The sequence below is a fragment of the Trichechus manatus genome, unplaced genomic scaffold, assembly GCF_000243295.1.
Source record: "Trichechus manatus latirostris isolate Lorelei unplaced genomic scaffold, TriManLat1.0 scaffold00128, whole genome shotgun sequence".
NCBI lineage: Eukaryota > Metazoa > Chordata > Mammalia > Sirenia > Trichechidae > Trichechus > Trichechus manatus.
The window spans coordinates 4,338,453-4,362,332 of NW_004444064.1; the positions used below are offsets into that span (position 1 = coordinate 4,338,453).

The 23,880-nt window shown below is 44.6% G+C and overlaps 3 protein-coding genes across 4 annotated transcripts; all 3 read left to right on the forward strand.

Moving 5' to 3' along the window:
- The first annotated feature begins 6,410 nt into the window (after positions 1-6,410).
- LOC101349568 (keratin-associated protein 12-1-like) lies at positions 6,411-6,866 on the forward strand. 2 transcript variants are annotated; one of them, XM_023739115.1, is made up of 2 exons: positions 6,411-6,580; positions 6,668-6,866. In XM_023739115.1, exons 1-2 carry the CDS (start codon positions 6,411-6,413, stop codon positions 6,864-6,866), a joined length of 369 nt encoding a protein of 122 aa, XP_023594883.1. The 2 variants fall into 2 exon arrangements, with proteins under 2 accessions (XP_023594883.1, XP_004384854.1); XM_004384797.1 differs by having other exon boundaries at positions 6,411-6,526; positions 6,689-6,866.
- Positions 6,867-17,428: 10,562 nt separating this feature from the next.
- LOC111822092 (keratin-associated protein 12-1-like) lies at positions 17,429-17,887 on the forward strand. Its single transcript, XM_023739116.1, has one exon. It carries the CDS (start codon positions 17,429-17,431, stop codon positions 17,885-17,887), a length of 459 nt encoding a protein of 152 aa, XP_023594884.1.
- Positions 17,888-21,830: 3,943 nt separating this feature from the next.
- Positions 21,831-22,247, forward strand: LOC111822090 (keratin-associated protein 12-4-like). The gene is made up of 2 exons (XM_023739106.1): positions 21,831-22,000; positions 22,088-22,247. Exons 1-2 carry the CDS (start codon positions 21,831-21,833, stop codon positions 22,245-22,247), a joined length of 330 nt encoding a protein of 109 aa, XP_023594874.1.
- The last annotated feature ends 1,633 nt before the right edge of the window (positions 22,248-23,880 follow it).

Sequence of the window (23,880 nt, forward strand, 5' to 3'; positions counted from 1 at the left end):
CCTCCACCCCTCCCCTCCCTTGTAACCATCAAAGATTGTTTCTTTTTGTGTGTAAACCTTTTCATGAGTTTTTATAGTAGTGGTGTCATACAATATTTGTCCTTTTGTGACTGACTTATTTCACTCAGCATAACGCCCTCCAGATTCATCCATGTTGTGAGATGCTTCTCAGATTCCTCATTGGTCTTTCTTGTTGCATAGTACTCCATTGTGTGTATGTACCATAGTTTGTTATCCATTCATCTGTTGATGGGCATCTAGGTTGTTTCCATCTTTTTGCTATTGTGAAGAATGCTGCCATGAACATGGGTGTGCATATGTCTATTCGTGTGACGGCTCTTATTTCTCTAGGATATGTTCCTAGGAGTGGGATTGCTGGATCATATGGTATTTCTATTTCTAGCTTTCTAAGGAATAGCCATAAAATTTTCCAAAATGGTTGTATCATTTTGCATTCCCATCAGCAGTGCATAAGAGTTCCAATCTCCCTGCAGCCTCTCCAACCTTTGTTATTTTCTGTTTTTTTGATTAGTGTCAGTCATGCCGGGGTGAGATGGTATCTCATTGTGGTTTTGATTTGCATTTCCCTAATGGCTAGTGATCATGAGCATTTCCTCGTGTGTCTGTTAGCCACTTGAATGTCTTCTTTGGACAGCTGTCTGTTTCTTGTCTTTCTTTTTTATTTCCATGTTTTCTGTGTCTCTATAGTTATTATGAAGGCACTTTAAGGTGAATTCCTCCTTCAGCCATCCCCTTTTGCAATGGCTCATGGGAAGGTGGAGGGTGCCTTTGTAGGGGAAGAGGCCAGTCTACTCACTACCTCTCAAGACCCCGTGAGCTCAGGTGCACTCAGCCAGCTTCTCCTCCTCACTTGCCATAGTTCAGTCTTTTTTTCTCTCTGTTGTCCTTTCCTGTCTCCCTGGCCAGCAATTGCAGGAGATGAAGTCAAAATGAGGTACACCATTGCAGATAGATTTTTCCGTCTCATGGTAAGCCGTCTTATTTCCTACGACATGGAGAATTATTTCCAGTGGGACAACTTTTGACTTGTTGGGACCTCAGGTTTAAAGAACTGGTTTAGTTTGGATCTTGATACACTCCTATTTTTGGTCTATGCATGACTTACTTTTTATTAATTAATAATTAATTACTTGAGTATTTTAATAGAGTCAATCGCCATGAATCCACCACCTAACATGAAAGAAAAACATTTTCAATGTTAGCTAAGCTGAGCTGAGCTGCAAGGTGTCCAAGAAGGCAATTAAGAGAAGGAGCCAAAACGAAAGTAACGGTTAAGTCTTCAATCACTTACTGGGATAGTATGAGCAAGAGATACCTGGCAAAGGCCGCTGGCTCCCCCTGTTCCATATTTCCCCAGGAATGGTGTCCAGGAGAGAGTTAGGTGGATCAGTGCAGATGTGGCTGCCATCTCACTGCAGAGGGTACCCTGAACACAAGGCTTCTGCAGTTTTACAGACCCAGAGGCAGGGGAGAGAGTGAGGGGGGTGGAAAAGCACCAAGTACTGCATCAGAACGGGGGAAAGCATCTTCAAGTTTCCTCCCCCTTCTTACTGTTAAGGAGACTTTGGCAGAATCACCTGAGGAAGGACTTTATTGAAGACCCTCATTAAAAATGCCCCCATATGGAGGCACCTGGTTTAGGAATGCAGATATGGAAAACAGCAGAGCATGGCTGTTTTGGGGTGGGGGGCTGAGTCCTTGACCACAACTTGCTACCCAGGTACAGCCTGTATAATTACTGGTGGTCAGGCGTGAAAATTACCTGGGTTTTTAGCCAGGAGCCAGTCTCTTCATTCAATAATTTATCCCTATCTTCTTGGGGTAACCAGTCTTGAAAATGCTCATCATTCTGTTTCCTTTATAAAAAATAGAGTTGTGTCACACCTCCACAATTCCTGAAAAGTGCGGTGTCTTATTTAGTTTGTTTGAAGGATGTTGAAAGGATATCATCTTGAATGCAATCTTTTGGGACTTACTTTACCCGCTGGATGAAATATTGCTAAGATTCCTCCACATTTTGTGTAGGTGTAATTCATTCGTTATGAATACTCTCCAGTGTCCCATTGTGTGAATATTTTAGCTGATCCATTCTCAAACAGATAGGCAGGAGTGTAGTTTCCAAGAGTTTTCTGTTACAGATGGTGCTGCTCTGAACATGTATTCAGATGTATTCTGAAATGAATACATCTCCTGGTGTCTGCTTGTAAGAGTTTCTCCTGGGAATAGACTCAGGAGTGGGACTGTTGAGAATAAGGATATGTGAATGTTCATCTCTACAAGATAGTGATTCATAAACTGTGGAGGATTTTTAGAATACTGGCTTTGGCTATTACCAGTAGCGATTGCAGAGTGTTCCAGAATACTGACATCATGTGTTCAATTATTAGCCAGTTAGCTTTATTGTAGTCTCTATATACCAAAATTAAATTCCTCTTGTAAATGAAGGCATAACCCTCCCTCCCCATGTTATGGCTGTTGGATGGAGGGTGGCACTGTATTTGAGTTTTTTTTGGTTTTTTTTTTAGGGATAATGCCCATTGTATGCAACTATCTGGGGTTAACAGGGAGGCCAGTTTGGTTTAGCTGCAGAATTACTTGAATCCTACTCTGACCCTGTTCTTGACTCTCAGGGAAATCCTAGTTTAAGAGCAGGAGTCCTATGATTGTGTAGATCTTTAGCTGCTGATGTGGCAGAAGTTTGGGCATGTGGCTTACTAAGTCCAACACCTAGGTTATCTCAGATTTTGTATATATTGACTGTTTTTTCCCGCTTGAGTATGAGGCTCATTTTCCCATATCTTTGTATAGACATACAAAGATTTTTTATTGTAAATTTGACATTGTGGATAATACTTTTGGGACTCTAGTTTCTATTACTTTCTGTGAGTCCTGAATTTTCTTCTATCAGGCAGTCAATTACTGGTTGATCCCCCTGAACTTGTGCAGGCTTGGTATGACTTGGTTATGGTGGATCTGTGGAATGTCCAAGGTGTTTCTCAAGCTCCATAACTTCAAACTATCTCCCTGGCAGATTTTGTTATGGATTATTTTAGGTGTTGCTGGGGCATTCTAGAATAAGCCTTACCCTAGAGTGTGGTCCTTTTCCTACAGTGCAGAATGTATGGGGATTCAGCTGGATGCCACCAGAGTTCCCCTCTCAACTTTGTAGCAGCTTCTATCTGATGAGCCCCCAGTGGTCTTGCTCTGAGCATGTACAACCCCATCCTCTTCCATAGAGTCACAGGGGATCCTCACATAAACTTATGGCCCCTACTCTATGTATAGTTCTCTCCTGTCTGATGCCCTACCTTTCAGATTCCAGGTGCTTCAACTGTGCCAAACTCTGACCTCTTCCTTCTCAGTACAGTGAGGCAATTGTTTTCTTCTCAGACTCTAGCTCACCACACTGCATTTAGGAAGTTGACCCCAGAGGTAGAGCTGGGTGAATGTGGAGCTCACTTTGTGTTTCCTTTCTCTCTGGAACAAAAGTCTTGTGTTGCCTGTTGACCACTCTCTGAAAATATATGTGAGACAAATTTTTTTTCAGTTGTATTGTGGAGTAGAGGGCTATTCTGGCACCAGTCATTTCATCTATTTCTGCAAGTGTTGTGTGGTTCTCCATATTGAACTCTTGTCTCCTGCCATGGCTCCTTGTTGCAGGGAGGAACTTCATTGGCCCAGGGGCCACACATACCTCCTTGGTCACATGCCTGACCCAAACCTACTCCTTGGTAGATCCATGCCTCCTTTGAGGATGTCCTGTATCTTAATCTGGGTTCTCTAGAGAAGCAAAGCCAGTGAAACATTATATATATATATATATATATATATATATTTGTAATTATAGAGATTTATCTTGAGGAAATAGCTCAGGCTGCTGTGGAGACTGGCAAGTCCCAAAGACCATGGGTCAGGCATCGGCTGAAGGCTTTGCCTGACTCATGTGGCTCTAGGGCCTGATGAACCCAGAATCAGTTGATCAGACAGCAGGCTGCTGCATCACAGGACTCAAGTCAGTGAATTGATTGAGAGGCCGCAGATCTCTATTCTGGTGATTCAAGTTAGGCTGCCCCGTTCAGTTGACCTATAATTCTTCCTGTTGTACAGATCAAATAAATATTTAGTAGGTTTTCCATCTATTTCACTCCTAGGGACACCATGGCTAAGTAGCCAACACCAAAAGTCCATACGAGTCAGACTTTTGTGATTACTGCTTTGACTCTACTGTCCATTACGGTAACCACACCCACCTTGTCTTTAGCATTTAAGTGCCACCACTTGGCCCCTACCATCATGAGGTCCAATAAGCCCTATAGTAATTAGATGTGTTAATTCAATTAGGGCAGTTCCCAGTGTCAAATCTGACTTACATAAAACAGCAATCACAGAAGTCTTTGAGGATGCTGGGGCTCCGTTTACAAATTTGTCCCTCATATTTGTGGTAAAAGGTGTGTCCTCTGGGGCACTCCATGTGTGGGTCTGTGGGTCTAACCTGATAAATCCACTCTAACATGCCAATTTCCCTAAGCTTTTAGATACCTTCTTCTACCATACACCAAGGCTGGTCTGGTACTTCAACTTAATTTAGCATAGGCCACCGCTTAATCCATGCTTCAGAGAACCAAATAAATAATCTGTTAGATCCTTTTCTAACCTCTCAGGCTGAAATATGGAAGAAGGAGCTGTACCTAGTGGACCTACATCAATAAACTCAGACTAATCCAACTTTATGTTCTTTGCACCGTTATCCCACACCCTTAATAGCCATTCCCACACATATTCCCCAGGTTTCTGTTTGTACGTATTAGAAAAGTCAAGCAGTTCTTTTGGAGTGTAGTGTACCTCCTCCTGGGTCACATTTTGTACTTCACCTTTTGGGGCTCACTGGGACTTAAGTCTAGTTACAGGTCTAGAAGCAAAAATGGGTTGTGGGAAAAAAGTCCAGACTTACTGGCCTGACAGAGACTGGAGAAACTCTTAGAGTATGGCTCCTGGACACTCTTTTAGCTCAGTAATGAAGTCACTCTTGGGGTTCACACTTTAGCCAGAGATTGGACAGGCCCATAAGACAAAAGGAGGATAAAGGGGCACACCAGTCCAGGGGCAAGGGCCAGAAGGCAGGAGGGGACAGGAAAGCTAATAATAGGCAACCAATGTCAATCTAAAAAAGAAAAAACCAATGTCAGAAAGAAAAAAAAATGGGTTGTGGGAATGGTCCTGGGGACATACAGCATATATATATATATATACATATATATATATAGAGAGAGATTTGTCTCAAGGAAATGGCTCATGCTATTGTGGAGGCTGGCAAGTCCCAAAGTCCATGGGTCAGGCATCAGCTGGAGGCTTCTCCTGACTCATATAGCTATAGGTGCTGACAAACCCAGAATCAGCAGGTCAGATGGCAGGCTGTTGGCTCACAAAGCTGCAGAAGCTGGTGAATCCCAAAGTTGGCAGATCAGTTGATAGGCTGCTGGCTCAAGTCCCAAGAACTGGAGGTCAGATGATGAGGAGCTGGAAACAGGATCTAGAGCAAACAAGTTAGCTTTGCCAGAACATCCATATACATGTACTGGGTGTGGGCCGCACCCCTGGTGAAACTCCCCTTACAACTGATGGGCTAATCCCATGAAATCACATCATGGAGGTGATGACATTATATCACAAAATGGAAGATAATTACATCAGATTACAAAATGGAGGATGATTACATAATACTGAGAATCATGGCCTAGCCAAGTTAACAATAACATTAGCCATTGCATTCAGCTACTGTATATTATCTTGATTCTCTAAGTATGAGGCTGTCTCAAGACAAGGATCTAAAAACAGGAGTTCTCCATGACGAATCTTCACTTATCTGTGGCCCAGTAGTCTCCTTATCCTTTCATGTGTATCTGTCAGCTCTCCAACTCCACCTCTCAGCTCTGGGAAACTCAAAGACCATTAACCATCCTCAGTTCTCCCTCACATCTACCATAGACCTTTCTGGCACATAGGAGGGGTTTACAATTTGTGATTGTTTGAAGATCACTGTCACGTGAACAGGAAAATCAGAAGATCCAAGTTTTTGAAATCATGTAAAAGTAACACAGGTGCAACATTAAGGAACGAGGCAGAATCCAAACAGAGCCAGTAAGACAGATGGGGAGATTTTCAAGTGAAACAAGAGCGTGAAGAAGATGCAATTAGTCATGAAGCTAATCCACACCAGAAAATTAGGTTCTGGGAGACAGCCCAGAGGAAGCACCAACAAGGAAAACAATAGTTATGCTTCTGTGTTGCCCGGATGCCTGTGTGCCAGGGGTATAAAGGCCGTCCAACAGGAGGAGCCTGCAGATCTGCCCCACCTCCTCCCTGATACCTGCTCCAGCCACAGACCTACCATGTGCCACACCTTCTGCTCCACGGGCTGCCAGTCGGCGTGCTGCCCATCCCCGTGCTGCGTCCCCACTGCCTGCTGCTCACCCTTGGGCTGTGGGAGCTCCTGCTGCCGCCCAGTGTCCCGTGTGACTCTGCTGTGCCGGCCTGTGTGTGGTGTGGCCAGCTCCTGCCAGTCACCCTGTGGAGCTGCCAGCAGCTACTCCAGTGGTTGCCAGTCCCCGTGTAGCCCTGTGGTGTGTGGCCAGGCCTCCTCCTACAGGTTGGCTTGCTATGTGCCCAGCCCCTGCCAGGTGACCTGCTGTGTGCCCGTGAGCTGCAAGCCCACTGTGTGTGTGCCGGTAAGTTGCAAGCCCACTGTGTGCATGGCTCCCTCCTACCAGTCCTCCTGCTGCTGCCGGCCCTCCTGCCCCACCCTCATCTGCAGACCCGTCACCTGTGGCACCCCTTCCTGCTGCTAACCACATGCCTCCAAACGAGGCACTCCTAGTGCAGACAGGTTCACACCTATAGCTCCTCCTGGAACGAGCCTTTGGTGGGCCTCCAGGTTCTACACGTTGGGCAGATGAAAAGCATGCTCAATGAACCCTCTGAACTCCAGGATAAGAAGCCCCTCCCTGTGGCAGATCATTTGGATCGTTCCCTGACCCTGCACATCCCTTTAAGAGTGTCCTGGCTCCCAGGACCCTTCTCTGACTCCAGCAGGAAACCACACTGCACGTCAATCTAATAAATCATGCTTTCTCCATGCAGCTCTTTGTTCCTTGTCTTTCTTTTTTATGTCCATGTTTTCTATGTCTCTGTTCTTGTGGTTAAGAAGGTATTTTAAGGTGAATTCCCTCTTCAGCCATCTCTTTTTGCAATGGCCCATGGGAAGGTGGGGAGTCCTTGGTGGGGAAGTGGTCTGAAGGGGCCAGCCTCCTCACTGCCTCCCGAGACTCGGCATGTGTGCTCAGGTACATGTGGTCATATTCTTCTCCTCTCTTGCGATAGCAGGGTCTTATTTTCCCTACACTGTTCACTCCTTCCCCTGGGCCAGCAAGTGCTGGAGTTGGTGTTAAAATGCTTATAGCATTGAGGATGGACTTTTCCGTCTTGGGGGAGATGTCATATTTCTTATGTCATGGAGGAGAATTCATCCTATGAAACAGCTTTTGATTTGTTCGGACCTTGGGTTTGTAGAATTGTGTTAATTCTGGTCCTAAATTCGTGACACACTCCTATCACTGGTCCATGTATCATGTGTGAGTGTTTGTGTGTGCGTGTGTGCATATCTATCCTCTTTATTTACACTTAACATTAATCAGATGTGAAAATGCTTGGAAGACTAACTCCGTTTTGAGTCTTTTCAATCCCATAGAAGCCCACTCATCCCCAGGCGGCAGGAGCACTAGCCAGCACTGATAGTCAGGAGAGGAGGGAGGCGAGGGCGGATCTGTGGAATGTTAATGTAACATCTTCAAAGACGCTATTTCAAACAAGGTCACATTCACAGGTTAGGACTTCAACATATTTTGGGGGCACATAATTCAACCCATAATGGTTCCCTTTGTCCTTGGCTAGCCTTGTTCAGAGCCCCCAGCTGTGGTGCCACTGGGGTGTTCTCATGGGCCACCTCTGGATAGGCACCCCCACCATGTTGCCTGGCTTGCCCTTCCTGCCCCAAACCTCTTTCTTCCCCATTCTTTTTCTTGTTCTCACTTCCATGTTCCTCCTCACTTCTGTTTTTGTGGTGTGATCACATTTCAGACCATGCTCTTTGGACCACTGTCCATGTGTAAAATACCACCCAGGGATATTTCTAAGCAGATGCAGTTCATCTCCTAGAGAAATTTAGTGTCCATACTTGTAGTGGCTGGAACCAATAATAATGACTTATTCTGCTCATGAATCTGCAGTGTGGGCTGGGCATGAGGGAGGCTGGTTTCACCTCCCTGCAGCTGGGCTGGACCATCTGCTTCCCAGGTGGTTTCCTCACATGTCTGGCAAGGGGAGGGAATGTGCCTGCCATTGATGGGAATGCACCAGGGGACTTGGTTCCTCTTCATGGGCCACTCTGTGTGGCCTGGGCTTCCTCCTAGCATGGTGGCTGGTGCTGAGGGTGAGCATGACAAGAGAGCTGGATGGAAGCTGTCCCTCCTTTCCTAGCATGTCCTCAGCAGTCACACAGTATCACTTCCACCATCTCATTCTGCTTATGAGAGGTGAGTCACTACACGATACATATTGGAGGGGAGATCAGCTCTTAGATGCCATCTTTTAATGGGAGGAGGGTCAGCGTATTTGCACACGTTTTACAACCACCATGTCTCCCAGAACCCCATTACACTGTCTGTGAGCTTTGGCTTTGTTGGGCAGACTCCCAGACTGTGCTCTCTATTCCCACTCCCTTCAGAAGCCCAATGAGTCTGAAACACTGTAGGCAGCATCATGTCTGTCTCTTTCTTTCTACCATTTACAATGAATATATATGCATGTTTTATGGATTTGGATACCTTCTTTCCCCTTCCTTTTTTTTTCATTTCTAACTATATTTCTGGAGCCCTGGAGGCACAATGGTTAAGCATTTGGCTGCTAACCAGAAGGTCAGCGGTTCGAATCCACCAGTTTCTCCTTGGAAACCCTATGGGGAAGTTCTGCTCTGTCCTATTTTGTCATGGAGGTTGGGGGTGGTCGGGGTATCCCATGGTAAGAGAGGGGTCTGTCGAAGCACCTCCTGTTCACGCTGATCTTCTCCATCTTCACCTTCCTGATTAGAGAGTCCCACCAGGGCAATGGCCTCCTGTCTGACAAGGCTTCATCTTTGACCTTTAATACACCTCTTTAATAGTCATATTTCCACTGTATCTTCCCTTGGAGCAGTAATCCTCAAACCTGAGCATGCACTGGGCCCTCGTTCCAAGTATCTAAATCATCAGGTCTGGGATGGGGCATGAGGGTTGGTACTTCCAACAAGTTCCCAGGTGATGCCTGTGATGTATGGCTGCTCTGGGACCTATCTTAGAGACCGGATTCCCATTTCTCAGGGATGTTCCTCATAGAACGTCTCTATTTCTTTCTTCTTTGTATTTTTTTAATTATTTTTTTATTGTGCTTTAGGTGAATGTTTACAGAGCAGATTAATTTCCCATTCAACCGTTTATACACAAACTGTTCCATGATATTGGTTGCGATCAACACAATGTGTCAACACTCTCCCCATTACCACCTGAGTTCCCCATTTCCATTCCTCTGGTTTTCCTGCTCCTTCCTGCCTTCTACTCATTGCTTTTGGGCAGATTTTGCCCTTTTGGTCCCATATAGATGATTGTTCTAAGGAGCACTTTCCTCATGAGTGTAATTGTTTATTATATAGGCCTGTCTATTATTTGGCTGAAAGGGCATCTCTGGGAGTGGCTTCAGCTCCAGGTTAGAAGGGTGTCTAAGGGCCATAGTCTCAGGGATTCTTCCAGTCTCTCTCAGATGAGGAAATCTGGTCTTTTGTATGAATTCGAATTTTGTTCTACTTTTTTTTTTTCCCACTCTAACCGGGACCTTCTATTGTGATCCTGGTCAGAGTGGTTGTTGGTAGTGGTACCTTCCCACCATCCAGTTCTGGTCTCAGGCTAGTGAAGGCTGTGGTTCCTATTGTCCATTAGTTCTTCAGACTAATTGTTTCCTTGAGTCTTTGGTTTTCTTCACTCTCCTTTGCTCCAGTGGAAAAAGAGACCAATAGTTGTATCTTAGATGGCTGTTCCAAAGCTTTTAAGACCCTAGACACTACTCACCAAAGTAAGTTATAGAACGTTGTCTCTATGAACTATGTTATACCAATAGACATAGATGTCCCCCAAGATTATGGTCCCTAGCCTTCAAGCCTGGTAGCTCAGTCCCTCGAGGTGTTTGGTTACGTGTAGGATGTTTGAATGACTGTGCCCCCTGTGTGCTCTTTGTATATATGAATATAGATGCAGCACATACAAATATGTATGTAAAAATATCCACAGCCAACCCTATATATACATGCGGGGGAACTCCCATTTGCCTTCCTACACCTATTCAGCATACGTACCTACCTAAGTATCAGCTCATAACTTATTGTTTGTTATTACTGTTGTTATTGTGTATGTTGTAGTATTTACCGTCATTACCTTTTATTCTTATGTACCTCTCAGCGTCATCCCTTGCCTTGGTCATGATTTGCTGACTTCCCCCATATTGTGTACTGCTTTTCCTTTCACCAAAGTTAACACGTGTCTACTTTCTAGTTAGTCGTTTTCCCTCCCTCCCACTCCCATCCATGGTAACCATAAAAAAATGTTTCTGTGTGTAAACTTTTTCTTGGCTATTTACAATAGTGGTTTCATACAATATTTGTCTTTTTGTGATTGACTTATTTCACTCAACATAATATCCTCCAGATTCATCCATGTTGTGAGAGGTTTCACGAATTTATCATTATTCTTTATCGTTGCATAGAATTCCATTGTGTGTATGTACCACAGTTGGTTTATCCATTCATCTGTTGATGGGCACTTTGGTTGTTTCTATATTTTTGCTATTGTGAATAATGCTGCAATGAACATGAGTGTGCACATGTCTATTCTTGTCACAGCTCTTATTTTTCTAGGCTATATACCTAGGACTGGGATTGCTGGATCATATGGTATTTCTATTTCTAGCTTTGTAAGGAAGTATCATACCATCTTCCATAGTGGTTGTATCATTTTATATTCCCGCTAGCAGCGTATAAGAGTTCCAAACTCCCAACAGCCTCGCCAGTATTAGTAGTTTTCTGTTTTTTTGATCAGTGCCATTATAGCTGGGGTGAGATTGTATCTCATTGTAGTTTTGATTTACAGCCTCTAATGGCTAATGATGGCAAGCATCTCTTCCTGTGTTTTTTAGCTGCCTGAATGTCTTCTTTGGTAAAGTGTCTGTTCATGTCCTTTGCCCATTTTTTAACTGGGTTGTTTGTATTTTTGTTGTTGAAGTTTTCTATAAATTTTAGAGACTACACCCTTGTCAGGTACATCGTAGCCAAAACTGTTTTCCCAGTCTGTAGGTTTTCTTTTATTCTTTTGGTGAAGTCTTTTGATGAGCATAAGTGTTTAATTTTTAGGAGCTCCCAGTTATCTAGTTTATCTTCTGCTGTTTGTGCATTTTTATTTATGCTTGCTATTCTATTTATGCCATTAATTAGGACCCCTAGCGTTGTCCCTATTTTTTTCTTCCATGATCTTTACAATTTTAGGTTTTAGATTTCAGTCTTTGATCCATTTTGAGTTAGTTTTTGTATATGATGTGAGCTATGGATCTTGTTACATTTTTTTCTGCAAGTGGATATTTACTTTTGCCAGCACAATTTGTTAAAGAGACTTTCTCTTCCCCATTTAGTGGACTTCGACCCTTTGTTGAAGATCAGCTATCCATAGGTGGATGGATTTACTTCTGAGTTCTCAATTCTATTCCATTGGTCTATGTGTCTGTCATTGTACCAGTACCAGGCTGTTTTGACTACCATGGCTGTATTGTAGGTTTTGAGACTGGGGAGTTTGAGGCCTCCTACTTTGTTCCTCTTCTTCAATAATGCTTTGCTTATTTGGGGCCTCTTTCCTTTCCATATAAAGTTGGTGATTAGTTTTTCCATCACTAAAGAATGTTGTTGGAATTTGGATTGGGAATGCATTATATTTGTAGATTGCTTTGGGTAGTATCAACATTTTCATGATGTTGAGTCTTCCTATACATGAGCATGGTATGTTTTTCCATTTATGTAGATCTCTTTGGGTTTCTTGCAGTAATGTTTTGAAGTTTTCTTTGTATAAGTCTTTTATGTTTCTAGTTAGATTTATTCCTAAATATTTTATCTTTTTGAGGGATATTGTCAATGTTATTGTTTTCCTGATTTCCTTTTCAGAGTTCTCTTTGTTGGTGTAGAGGAATCCAAGTGATTTTTGTTTGTTGATTTTGTACCCTGCCACTTTGCTGAATTCTTCTATTAGTTCCAGTAGCTTTCTAGTAGAGTCTCTGGGATCTTCTATGCATATTATAATATCATCTGTGAATAGGGATAGTTTTATTTCTTTCTTACCAGTTGATATGCTCTTTATTTCCCTTTCTTGCTTTATTGCTCTGGCTAAGACTTCCAGTAAAATACTGAATAAGAGGAGTGATAAAGGGCATCCTTGTCTGGTTCCTGTTCTCAAGGGGAATGCTTTCAGTCTCTCTCTGTTAAGAATAATGTTAGCTGTTGATTTCATATATATGCCCTTAAAAGGGAGTTTCCTTGGGAGTGTGGCCTGTATCCAATATAGGTGGACTTTCTGGCAAGGCTTGCTGGCTTTTGCTTGCTCTGGGTCCTGCAGCTGGCTCCTTTTCATCTGACCTCCAGTTCTTGGGACTTGAGCTAGCAGCTTACCTGTTGATCTTGGGATTCGTGAGCCTCCTCAGTCTGGATCTTGGGTTTGCCAGCCCCTGCAGCTACGTGAGTTGGGAGAAGCCTCCAACCTGACCAATGGATTTGGGACTTTCCAGCCTATACTACTGTGTGAGCCATTTCCTTGATCTCTCTCTCTTTGTATATGTGCGCGCACACACACACACACACACACACACACACACACACATATACACATAGACACTTCACTGGTTTTGCTTTTCTAGAGAACCCAGCCTAAGACATTTGGTACTGAGAGTGGGATGGTTCTAGAGAAACAAAATTGTAAGAATGAGTTTTCTAAATTGGTTCTCAAGTCTGGTTAGTCTTAAAGATGTTGATGACTCTGCTCCCAGTAGTAAAGAGGACATTGCTAGTCCATGGCATGAGGTGGCAATAAAAATACACAAAATATCACCACCAATAGATCAGGTATTGGTGAGAGGCAAGGCTCTGGGTGACTGCATGTTTGATACCTTTCTACAATTTTGTCATAATAAGAAGTATAAGGAAGCTGGTTAGTTGGTCCTACTTTCACTAGACAAAATGTTGAAAGAAAGAGATGAGCTCAGGCTTCAGAATCAAAGCTCAAACACTGCATAAATGACCTCAAATTTTCCACTTGTGCCTTGAAAGAAAGCCTTATTTCTTGTAGTAACAGAGCTGATATTGCTGAAAACAAAACCCAGAATCTTATTGCAAGAGTGGCCGAATTACAATGCCAACTGAATTCCCACCCTCAAGTGATGTCTGCAGTTAAAGGGAGGGCATTGCTTGGGAAAAAATGGGATTCTGAAACTTGGGATGGGGACATATGGGCAGATAATCAGGAAGCTGGGAACACTGAGCCCCTAAATTCTGTTGAATCACTTCTGCCAACAGAACCAGCCCTCTCACTCCCATCTGAAGAGACTACTCCATCTTTGTCTGCTAAGCCACCCTTCCCAGTAAAACCATTAGTCCTTCTATCCCCATCTGATAAGATTGACTCTGCTGTGTCTGAAGAGCCTTTGTCTGAGTCATTGCCTGGGGCATCGCCTGAGGCAGATGCCTTACAAGACAATGCTGAATGTTCTCAGAACACACCCTCACCACCCATTTTGGCTTCTAGACCTATAACTAGACTTAAGTCCCAGTGAGCCCCAAAAGGTGAGATACAAAGTGTGACCCAGGAGGAGGTACGCTACACTCCAAAAGAACTGCTTGACTTTTCTAATATGTACAAACAGAAACCTGGGGAATATGTGTGGGAATGGCTATTAAGGGTGTGGGATAATGGTTCAAGGAACATAAAGTTGGATCAGTCTGAGTTTACTGATATGGGGCCTGTCATGGATTGAATTGTGTCCCCCCAAAATGTCTGTCGACTTGGCTAGGTCATGATCTCAGTATTGTATGATTGTCTACCATTTTATCATCTGATGTGATTTCCCTATGTGTTGTAAATGCTATTACTATGATGAAATAAGATGGATTAGCGGCAGTTATATTGATGAGGTCTACAAGATTAGGTAGCATCTTAAGCCAATCTCTTTTGAGATATAAAAGAGAGAAATGAGCAGAGAGACAGGGGGACCTCATACCACCAAGAAAGCAGTGCCAGGAGCAGAGGCTGTCCTCTAGACCCGAGGTTCCTGCGCAGAGAAACTCCTAGTCCAGGAGTAAGGGCTATTATGGTAGATGGTATGGACAGTGGAGTCAAAGCAGTAATCAGAATAGTCTGCCTCGTACAGACTTATGGTGTTGGCTACTTAGTCATGGTGTCCCTAGGAGTGAAATAGATAGGAAATCTAATAAATAATTACTTAATTTGTACAAGCGGAAGAATTCTAGGTCAAGTGAACAGCAGTCTAACTCGAATTGCCAGAATAGAGAGTCATGGCCCCTCAATCAATTCCAAGACTTGAGTGAGTTTAAAGACCCACAACCCCTTGAATGAAGGGGAGGCCAGGTCCCTTGAGGAAGGACTCCAATACACTGCCAAAAATTTATACTGTTAATCTTTCTCCCTTGCTTCCCCAAAGGGCTCTGGAGCCTGTTATGAGAGTGACTGCTCACTGGGGAAAAGGAAATAATCAGACTTTTTGAAGACTACTGGATACTGGCTCTGAACTGACACTAATTCCAGGAGACCCAAAACATCACTGTGGCCCAAGAGTCAAACTGGGGGCATATGGAGGTCAGGTTATTAATGGAGTCTTAGCTCATGTCGATCTCACGGTAGGTCCAGTGGGTCCCCAAACCCATCCTGTAGTGATTTCCCAAGTTCCAGAATGCATAATTGGAATAGATATACTCAGCAACTGGCAGAACCTACACACTGGATCCCTGAAAAATGGAGTAAGGGCTATTATGGTAGAAATAGCCAAGTGGAAGCTGTTAGAACTTCCCCTACCTAGGAAAATAGTAAACCGAAAGCAATACCACATTTCTGGAGAGATTGCAGAGATTACTGCCACCATCAAGGGCTTGAAGGATGCATGGGTGTTGATTCCCACCATAACCACATTCAACTCGCGTATTTGGCTTGTGCAAAAAAAAGATGGATGTTGGAGAACGGCAGTGGATTATTGAAAACTTAACCAGGGGGTGAATCTAATTGCAGCTTCTGTTCCAGATGTAGTTTCACTGCTTGAGCAAATTAATACATCTTCTGGTATCTGTTATGTAGCTGTTGATCTGGCTAATGCCTTTTTCTCCATACCTGTTTCAAAGAACCACCAGAGGCAGTTTGCCTTCAGCAGACAAGGCCAACAATATACCTTCAGTGTTCTACCTCAGAAGTATATCAACGCTCTAGCCCTATGTCATAATTTAGTCCACAGGGACGTCAGTCGCATTTCCCTTCCACAACACGTCACACTGGTCCATTATATTGATGGCATTATGCTGATTGGACCTAGTAAGGAAGAAGTGTCAATGACTTTGGACTTATTGGTAAAACATTTGCCTGCCAGAGGGTGAGAAATTAACCCTACAAAAATTCAACCACCTTCCATCTCAGTGAAATTTCTAGGGCTTCAGTGATGTAGGACATGTCGAGATATTCCTTCTGAAGTAAAGGATAAGTTATTGCATCTGGCCCCTCCCACAACTAAAAAGGAGGCACAATGCCTAGGGGGCATCTCTGGATTTTGGAGGCAACATATCTCTCATTTGGGTGTCCTACTCTGGCTTATTTGTCAAGTGACTTGAAAAGTTGCTGGTTTTGAATGAGGCCCAGAACACAAGAAGGCTCTGCAACAGGTGCAGGGTGCTGTACAAGCAGCTGTGCCACTTGGGCCATATGATCTGGTTGATCCAATGGTGCTTGAAGTGTCAGGGGCAGATAGAGATGCTGTTTGGAGTCCTTGGAGGTGCCTATTGGTGAATCACAGCACAGACCCTTAGGATTTTGGAGCAAAGCCCTGCCATCCTCTGCAGATAACTACTCTCCTTTCAAGAAACACCTTTTGGCTTGTTTCTGGGCCTTAGTGGAGACTGAACGTTTAACTATGGGCCACCAAGTCACCATGTAGCATGAACTAGGTGTTGTCTGACCCACAGAGCCATAAAGTTTTGATGTGCACAGCAGCACTCCATCATTAAATGGAAGTGATATTTATGAGATTGGGCACAAGCAGAACCTGAAGGCACATGAGCTAACCTCGTGAGTTTCCTTTTTCTTGGAAATCACATTCTTGCACTGCCTATTGACCACTGTCTGAAAACATATGCCTGATAATTTTTTTTCTCATCTATAGTTGACTGGTGGGCTAGTCAAGCCCTAGTCATTCTCTCAAATTGTGCCAATATTATCTTGTTCTCCCTAATTAACTGTTATGTATTCTGACATAGCCCTCCTCCCCTGGCGGAGAAGCCTCCACTTGGCCCTTGGGCACATATTTGATCCGAATCTATTCCCTGCCTTTGGTAGAGCTGCGCCTCCATTTAAGATATCCTGCTGCCTTGTCTCATCTTGGTTCTCTAGCTGTGAGGCTTTCTCCAAGACAAGGATCCAAAGTCACCACCCACAAGAAGTTCTACATAATCCAACCCTTTAGTCCTCCCTTATCCTATGGACAATAGTCTCCTTGTCCTTCTATGTGTATCTGCCAGCTGTCCAACTACATCCTCAGCTCTGGGGAGCTCACAGATGAGTTAGTCATCCTAAGGTTTTTCTCCCATTTATCATGGACTCTTCCTGGCACATGGGAGGATTTTTACAAATTGCGGTTGTTTGAAGATTGCAGTCACACCAAGAGGAAAATCTGGAGATCCAAATTTTTGGAATTCCATAATAGTAGCACCAGTGAGATATTAAGGAATGAGGCAGAATCTAGACTGAGCCAGTAAGATAGATGGGCAGGTTTCCAAGTAAAAGAAGAGCTGGAAGAAGATGTAATTAGTCATGAAGGCTAGGGCCAAATGAAAAAAAAAAAAATCCACAACAGAAAAATAAGGTTGTGGGAGACAGCCCAGAGGAAGCAAAAACAAGGAAAACAACAGTTGTGCTTTGTGTTGTTTGGATGGCCATGAGCCCTGGATATAAAGGCCTCCCAGCAGAAGGAGCCTGCAGACCAACGCCCACCTCCTCCCTGAAACCTACCCCACCACACATCCACCATGTACCACACCTGCTGTTCCATGGGCTGCCAGTCGCCGTGCCCCAGGCCCGGGTGCTGTGCCCCTGCTGCCTGCTGCTCATCCCCATGCTGCGGGAGCTCCTGCAGTTGTCCTGCCCCCTGTGTGACTCTGCTGTGCCGGCCCATGTGTAGCGTGGCCAGCTCCTGTCAGTTGCCCTGTGGGACTGCCAGCTGCTGTCCTTCGGCCTGCAGTCAGGCCTCCTCCTGTGGCTCAGCTTGCTGCATGCCCAGCCCCTGCCAAGCGAAGTGCTGTGTGCCTGTGAGCTGCAAGCCCACTGTGTGTGTGCCTGTGAGCTGTAAGCCTGCTGTATGTATGCCTGTGAGCTGTGAACCCGCCGTGTGCGTGGTCCCCTCCTGCCAGTCCTCCCAGTGCTGCCAGCCCTCTTGCCCCACTGTCATCTGCAGACCTGTCTCCTGTAGCACTCCTGCCTGCTGCTGACCAGGTGTCTCCCAACCAGCCATTCCCATTGTGGGCGGGTCTCCACCTGTATCTCCTATTGGAAAGAGTCCTGCAGGTTCTACACATGGGGCAGATGAAAACACATTGATTTCCCTCAAGAACCCCCCTAAACTCTGGAACAAGATGCCCCTCCTGTGGCAGAATGATCTGGATCCCTCCCTGACCCTGCACATCCCCTTAGGGAAGCCCTGGCTTCCGGGGCCCTTCTATGATCCCAGCAGGAAACCCGACGTCAGCCAAATAAATCATACTTTCCCCATGTAGCTCTGTTTCTTGTCTTTCTTTTTATTTCTGTATTTTCTGGGTATTCGTTTTGGCAGTTGTGTTTAGATGAAGTCCCTCTACAGCAGTCCCTTTTCACAATGGCTCATGGCAAGGTTCAGGGTCCTTGGTGGAGGAAAACTGCCAGTCTTCTCACTGCTTCCCCATAGGCTCAGGTGCATGCGGTCATATTCTCCTCTTCTCTTGTGAAAACTTGGTCTTGTTTTCTCTGTTGTCAGTTCCTGTCCTTAGAGCCAGCAAGCTCTGGAGCTGATGTCAAAATGTCTTATAGCATTGAGGATTGGATTTCCCCATTTCATCAGAAGATGTTGTATTTCATATGTCATAGAGAATTAAATCCAGTGAGACAACTTTTGACATTTTTGACCTCAGGTTTACAGAGTTGGATTGGCTCTGATCCTGGGCTCATGATACACTCCCATCGCTGGGTTATGTCTGATCCACTTTTTATTAATTGATAATAAATTGATTGATTATTATCATATAATAAACTCCCATGAACCCACCACCTAACATGGAAAGTAGAGCATAGTCAATAATTTATCCCTAACTTTTTGGGGTGACCTGTCTCTGAAATCATATGCTCATCATCCTATTGCCTTTAAACAAAAAATAGAGTTTAGTTGCATCTCTATGATTCCTGAAAAGTCCAGTTTCTAATTTAGTTGTTTTAAATAATATTAAAAGGACATTATCCTGACTGTAATCTTCTGGGACTTACTTTTACCCTCCATGAAATATTGCTAAGATTCCTCCACATTTTGTCTGGGTGTAGTTCATTCACTGTGAATACTCTCCAGTGTCCCACTGTGTGAATATTTTAGGTTATCCATTCTCAAACAGATGGGCAGTCATGTAGTTTCCAAGAGTTTTCTATTATAGGTGGTGCTACTCTGAACATTCTTGAATACGTCTCCTGGTGTCTGCTTGCAAGCGTTTCTCCTGGGTATAGACTCCAAAGTGTGACTGTTGAGGCCATGGACATGTGGATGTTCATCTCTACAAGATGAAACCACTTGGAGGTGATTCATAAACTGAGAAGGACACTGGGAATACTGGCTTTGTCTCTCACTAGTAGTGATTTTGGAGTGTTCTGGAAGACTAACATCACATGGGCTGTTTTTAGCCTCATAACAGTATTCTAGGTTCTAGTTCACAAAATTAAATCTTTCCTTTAACTGAAAGCATGATCACCACTCCCCCTCTCCCCAGTGATGGCTGAGGGATAGAAGCACTGTGTTTGTGTTTGTGTTTTGTTTTTTTTTTCAGGGAGATAGCCCAGTGTTTAAGGTGCTTTCTGGTGTTAACAGGCTGTCATGGTTTGAATTATGTCCCCCCAAAAATGTGTGTATCAATTTGGCTAGGCCATGATTCCTGGTACTGTGTGATTTTCCTGTATGTTGTAAACCTGCCTCTATGATGTTAATGAGGGAAGATGGGTGGCAGTTGTGTTAGTAAGGCAGGACGTGATCTACAAGACTGGATTGTGTCCTGAGGCAATCTCTTGAGGTATAAAAGACAGAAGTGAGCAGAGAGACATGGGGACTTCATACCATCAAGAAAGCAGTGTTGGGAGCAGAGCACATCGTTTGGACTGGGGTCCCTGTGCAGAGAAGCTCCTAGTCCAGGGGGACACTGAAGAGAAGAAGGCCAACAGAGAGAAAAAGCCTTCCCCTGGAGCTGATGCCCTGAATTTGGACTTCTAGCCTACTTTGACTGTGAGGAAATAAACTTCTCTTCGTTAAAACCATCCACTTGTGGTATTTCTGTTGTAGCAGCACTAGATGACTAAGACACAGGGAGATCAGTTGTTCTGTTTAACTGAAGAATGATCTGGATTCCTGTCTGATCCTACACATCTCTCATAGGGCAGTTTTGGTTTAACAGCAGAGGCCCAATGATTGTGTAAATCTTTAGTGACAGGTGGAGGTATTTTGTTTGTTAAGTCCAACATCTGGGGTATCTCAAATTTTGTTTCCATTGCGGCTTTTTATTTTTTATTTTCTCCTTGGCCTCATTTTTCTGTATCTTTATGTGTATTGTGATTCATGAATGTATATTTAACATTGTGGATAATATATTTTAGAGACTCTAGTTTTTATTGTGTTCTTCAAACTACTGATTTTTCTTCTAGTAGGCATGAATTACTGGTTGATTCCCTTGAACTTGTGCAGGCTTGGTTTTACACTTGGTTAGGGAGAATCTGTAGAATGTCCAAGGTGTTTCCTAAGCTCTGTAACTTATTGGGACTCAGCTTCCAAACTGTCTTCCCTGCAGATCTTGTTATGGATTTTCAAAAGCTTTTCTAGGACACTCTAGGGTAGGTCTTACTCTAGGGTATGATCCTTAAACCTAAGGCACAGACTCTATGGGGTCTCATCTGGATACCAGGGGGTTCCATTCTCAACTGAGTAGGAGCTTCTCTCTGATAAGCCCCTGGTGGTCTAGCCTTGCACATGTACAGCCAAGCTCTGTTCCACAGATTCACAGGGGACCCTCACATAGATTTATGGGAGCTGCTTTATACATAGCTTCCTCCTTTCTGATATCCTACCCCTCAGATTCCTGGTGCTTTAACTGCTCCAAACTCTGATCTCTTCCTCCTCAGCAGGAGGGATCCTTGTGTTCTGCTCAGACTCTAGCTCACTGCACTGCATTTGGGAAATCGACCCTAGACAGAGATCTTGGCAAATGTGAAGCTAACCTCATGAGTTTCCCTTCTCTCAGAAATCACAGTCTTGTGCTGCCTGTTGACCACTGCCTCAAAACATATGCAGCGTCATTTTTTTCGGTTATATATTCGATTGGAGAGCTATCTGGCACTTGTCATTCTATCAGTTTCTGGCAGTGTTACGTAGTTCTCCATATTGAACTCGTCTTTCCTGCCATGGCTCCCCAGGGGGCAACCCTCCACTCAGCCCAGGGTCCCCACATATCTCCTTGGGTACACACTTGGTCCAACCCTAGTCCTTATCTTTAACAGAGCTGTGCTCACGTTGAGTATGTCCTGGTGCTTTATCTCATCTCAGTTCTCTAACTATGAGGCTTTCTTAAGACAAGGATCCAATGTCAGCTCCCACAAGATGTTTTCCATGGCCCACACCCTTCAATTCTCACTTATGAACAAATAGTCTCCCTATCCTTTTGCATTTGTCTGCCAGCTCTTCAACTTCAGCTCTCAGTAGCAATGAGTCATCCTCAGTTCTCCCTCACATCTTCCATGATCTATTCCTGGCATGTGAAGATTGTACAATTTTGTGATTGTTTGAAGATCTTTGTCACTTCGAGATGAAAATGAGAGGATCCAAGTTTTTTTGGAATCACATAAAAGCAACACAAGTGCAACGTTAAGGAGCGAAGCAGAATGCAGAGAGCCAGGAAGACAGATGGGCAAGTTTCCATGTGAAATAAGTTTGAAGAAGATGCAATTAGTCATGAAGCTAATGCCAAAATAGCAAAATCCGCAAGAGAAAATAAGGTTCTGGGAGACAGCCCAGATGTAGCACAAACAAGGAAATCAATATATGTGCTTCTGTGTTGCCTGGACACCTGTGTGCCCAGGTTATAAAGGCCGTTCAGCAGAAGGAGACTGCAGACCTGCCCCCACCTCCTCCCTACCTGCTCCAGCCACAGACCCACCATGTGCCACACCTCCTCCTCCACAGGCTGCCAGTTGGCCTGCTGCCCACCACCATGCTGTGTCCCCACAGCCTGCTGCTCACCCTTGGGCTGTGGGAGCTCCTGCTGCCACTCAGTGACCTGCATGACTCTGCTGTGCCACCCTGTGTGGGCCATGGCTGGCTCCTGTCAGTCACCCTGTGGGGCTGCCAGCAGCTGCTCTGGTGGCTTCCAATCCCCGTGCTGCCCCGTGGCATGTTGCCGGGCCTCCTCCTGCAGCTCAGCCTGCTGTGTGCTCAGCCCCTGCCAGGTGACCTGCTGTGTGCCCGTGAGCTGCAAGCCTGTGTGTGTGGTCCCCTCCTGCCAGTACTACTGCTGCCAGCCCTGCTCCACCCTTATCTGCAGACCCATCTCCTGTAGCGCCTCCACCTGCTTCTGAACATTAGTCCTCTTCTGGATATTGTAAACCTGTCCCATCCATGCAACAGCCCAGGGACTCCACCACCATAAATCTCAGTACACTGTCACCCATCGGCATGTGCTCCTTTGTAGAAAGTGGCTGGAATGCTCCCTCCTCCGGGGGTGGGGGGCTCTCTGAGACTCAACACAGCCCTGGGCTACGCACATCCTAACCTGCGATGCTGTTTTCACCACATCCCAGTCTGGGGACTGGTGCACGTGAGGGCCTTTTTCTGTTGATGCCAAATTCACCACCCAATAAATATGAGATCATGGCACCCACATAGCATTCTCGGAGGCTTCTTCTGAAGTGAGAGGTGTCTGAGCTTCACAGTAGGTATCTTTGTGGATTGACAGAGAGAGGATTGGGGGGAGACTCCTGGTCTGGCAGTGCTTGGGACCCTTCCATTGGGAGATGGCAGACCCCTCCTCAGAGGGTGTGATCAAGTTAGGTGTCCTACAGGAGGCAGGAGAACCCACTCTTCCCTTCTGAGGCATGAACGATGCTGGGGGTTTCATTCCCACAGCTCCATCCTCAGCCTGCCTGGGGCACCACACTCTGGCCTAGGGGGACCACTGACCCTCTCCACATTTCTCTGGGGCCCTCCTGGGGTGAAAAAACACATCTCCCAGGCCTTCATAAGGATTGGCCTGCCCAAATGCAACTTGCCTCATGATTATACATGCTTATGAATCAGAATTTTCTCTGTTCATTTCTCAATTAATTTTTTAAAAAATTTTTATGAAAGTCATATGAAAATACATATGGTTTAAAAATAAAATGAATACCTAAAAGGCTTATAACAAAATACAGGGGTCCCTTTCTTAGTCATCTAGTGCTGCTCTAACAGAAATACCACAAGTGGATGGTTTTAACAAAGAGAAGTTTATTCTCAGTCCTGTAGGCTACAAGTCCAAATTCAGGGTGTCAGCTCCAGGAGAAGACTTTCTCTCTCTGTCAGCTCAGGAGGAATGTCCTTGTGATGCATCAGTCTTACTGTGGTCTGGGAGCATCTCAGCACAGAAACCTCTGGACAAAAAGAAGCGCTCTGCTCCTGGCACTGCTTTCTTGGTGGTATGATGTTCCCATGTGTCTCTGCTCACTTCTCTCTTTTATATCTCAAAAGAGATTGGATTAAAACACTATCTAATCTTGTAAACCTCATCAGTATAACCTCATCACAGTGATAGAATTTACAACACATAAGGAGATCCCATATAACCTCACCATAGTGATAGAGTTTACAATATATAAGGAAATCACAGCAGATTACACAATCATACAACACTGGGAATCATGACCCAGCCAAGCTGACAGATATTTTGGGGGGACTCAACTCAATCCATAACACTCTCCTACGACTCCCTACTTCCCTAAGACCTGTCTCCAGAGGGTACCGGTCTCAAATCTTTCAGCTCTTTCTTTTGCTCTTTATGTAACTCCTTTTTTTTTTTTTAAGTGGAGCCCTGGTGATGCAATGGCTGTGAACCAAAAGGTCGGTGGTTCCAACCCACCAGCCGCTTTGTGGGAGAAAGTTGTGGCAGTCTGCTTCTGTAAAGATTATAGCCTTGAAAACTCTATGGGGCAGTTCTACTCTGTCCTATAAGGTCAC

Bases quoted from the DNA above. Each gene is read 5' to 3' on its own strand.
- LOC111822090 (XM_023739106.1), top strand. From the start codon at position 21,831: ATGTGCCACACCTCCTCCTCCACAGGCTGCCAGTTGGCCTGCTGCCCA. The intron at 22,001-22,087 runs GTCACCCTGTGG...CTCCTCCTGCAG, and splicing joins GCCATGGCTGGCTCCTGTCA to CTCAGCCTGCTGTGTGCTCA.
- LOC111822092 (XM_023739116.1), top strand. From the start codon at position 17,429: ATGTACCACACCTGCTGTTCCATGGGCTGCCAGTCGCCGTGCCCCAGG.
- LOC101349568 (XM_023739115.1), top strand. From the start codon at position 6,411: ATGTGCCACACCTTCTGCTCCACGGGCTGCCAGTCGGCGTGCTGCCCA. The intron at 6,581-6,667 runs GTCACCCTGTGG...CTCCTCCTACAG, and splicing joins GGTGTGGCCAGCTCCTGCCA to GTTGGCTTGCTATGTGCCCA.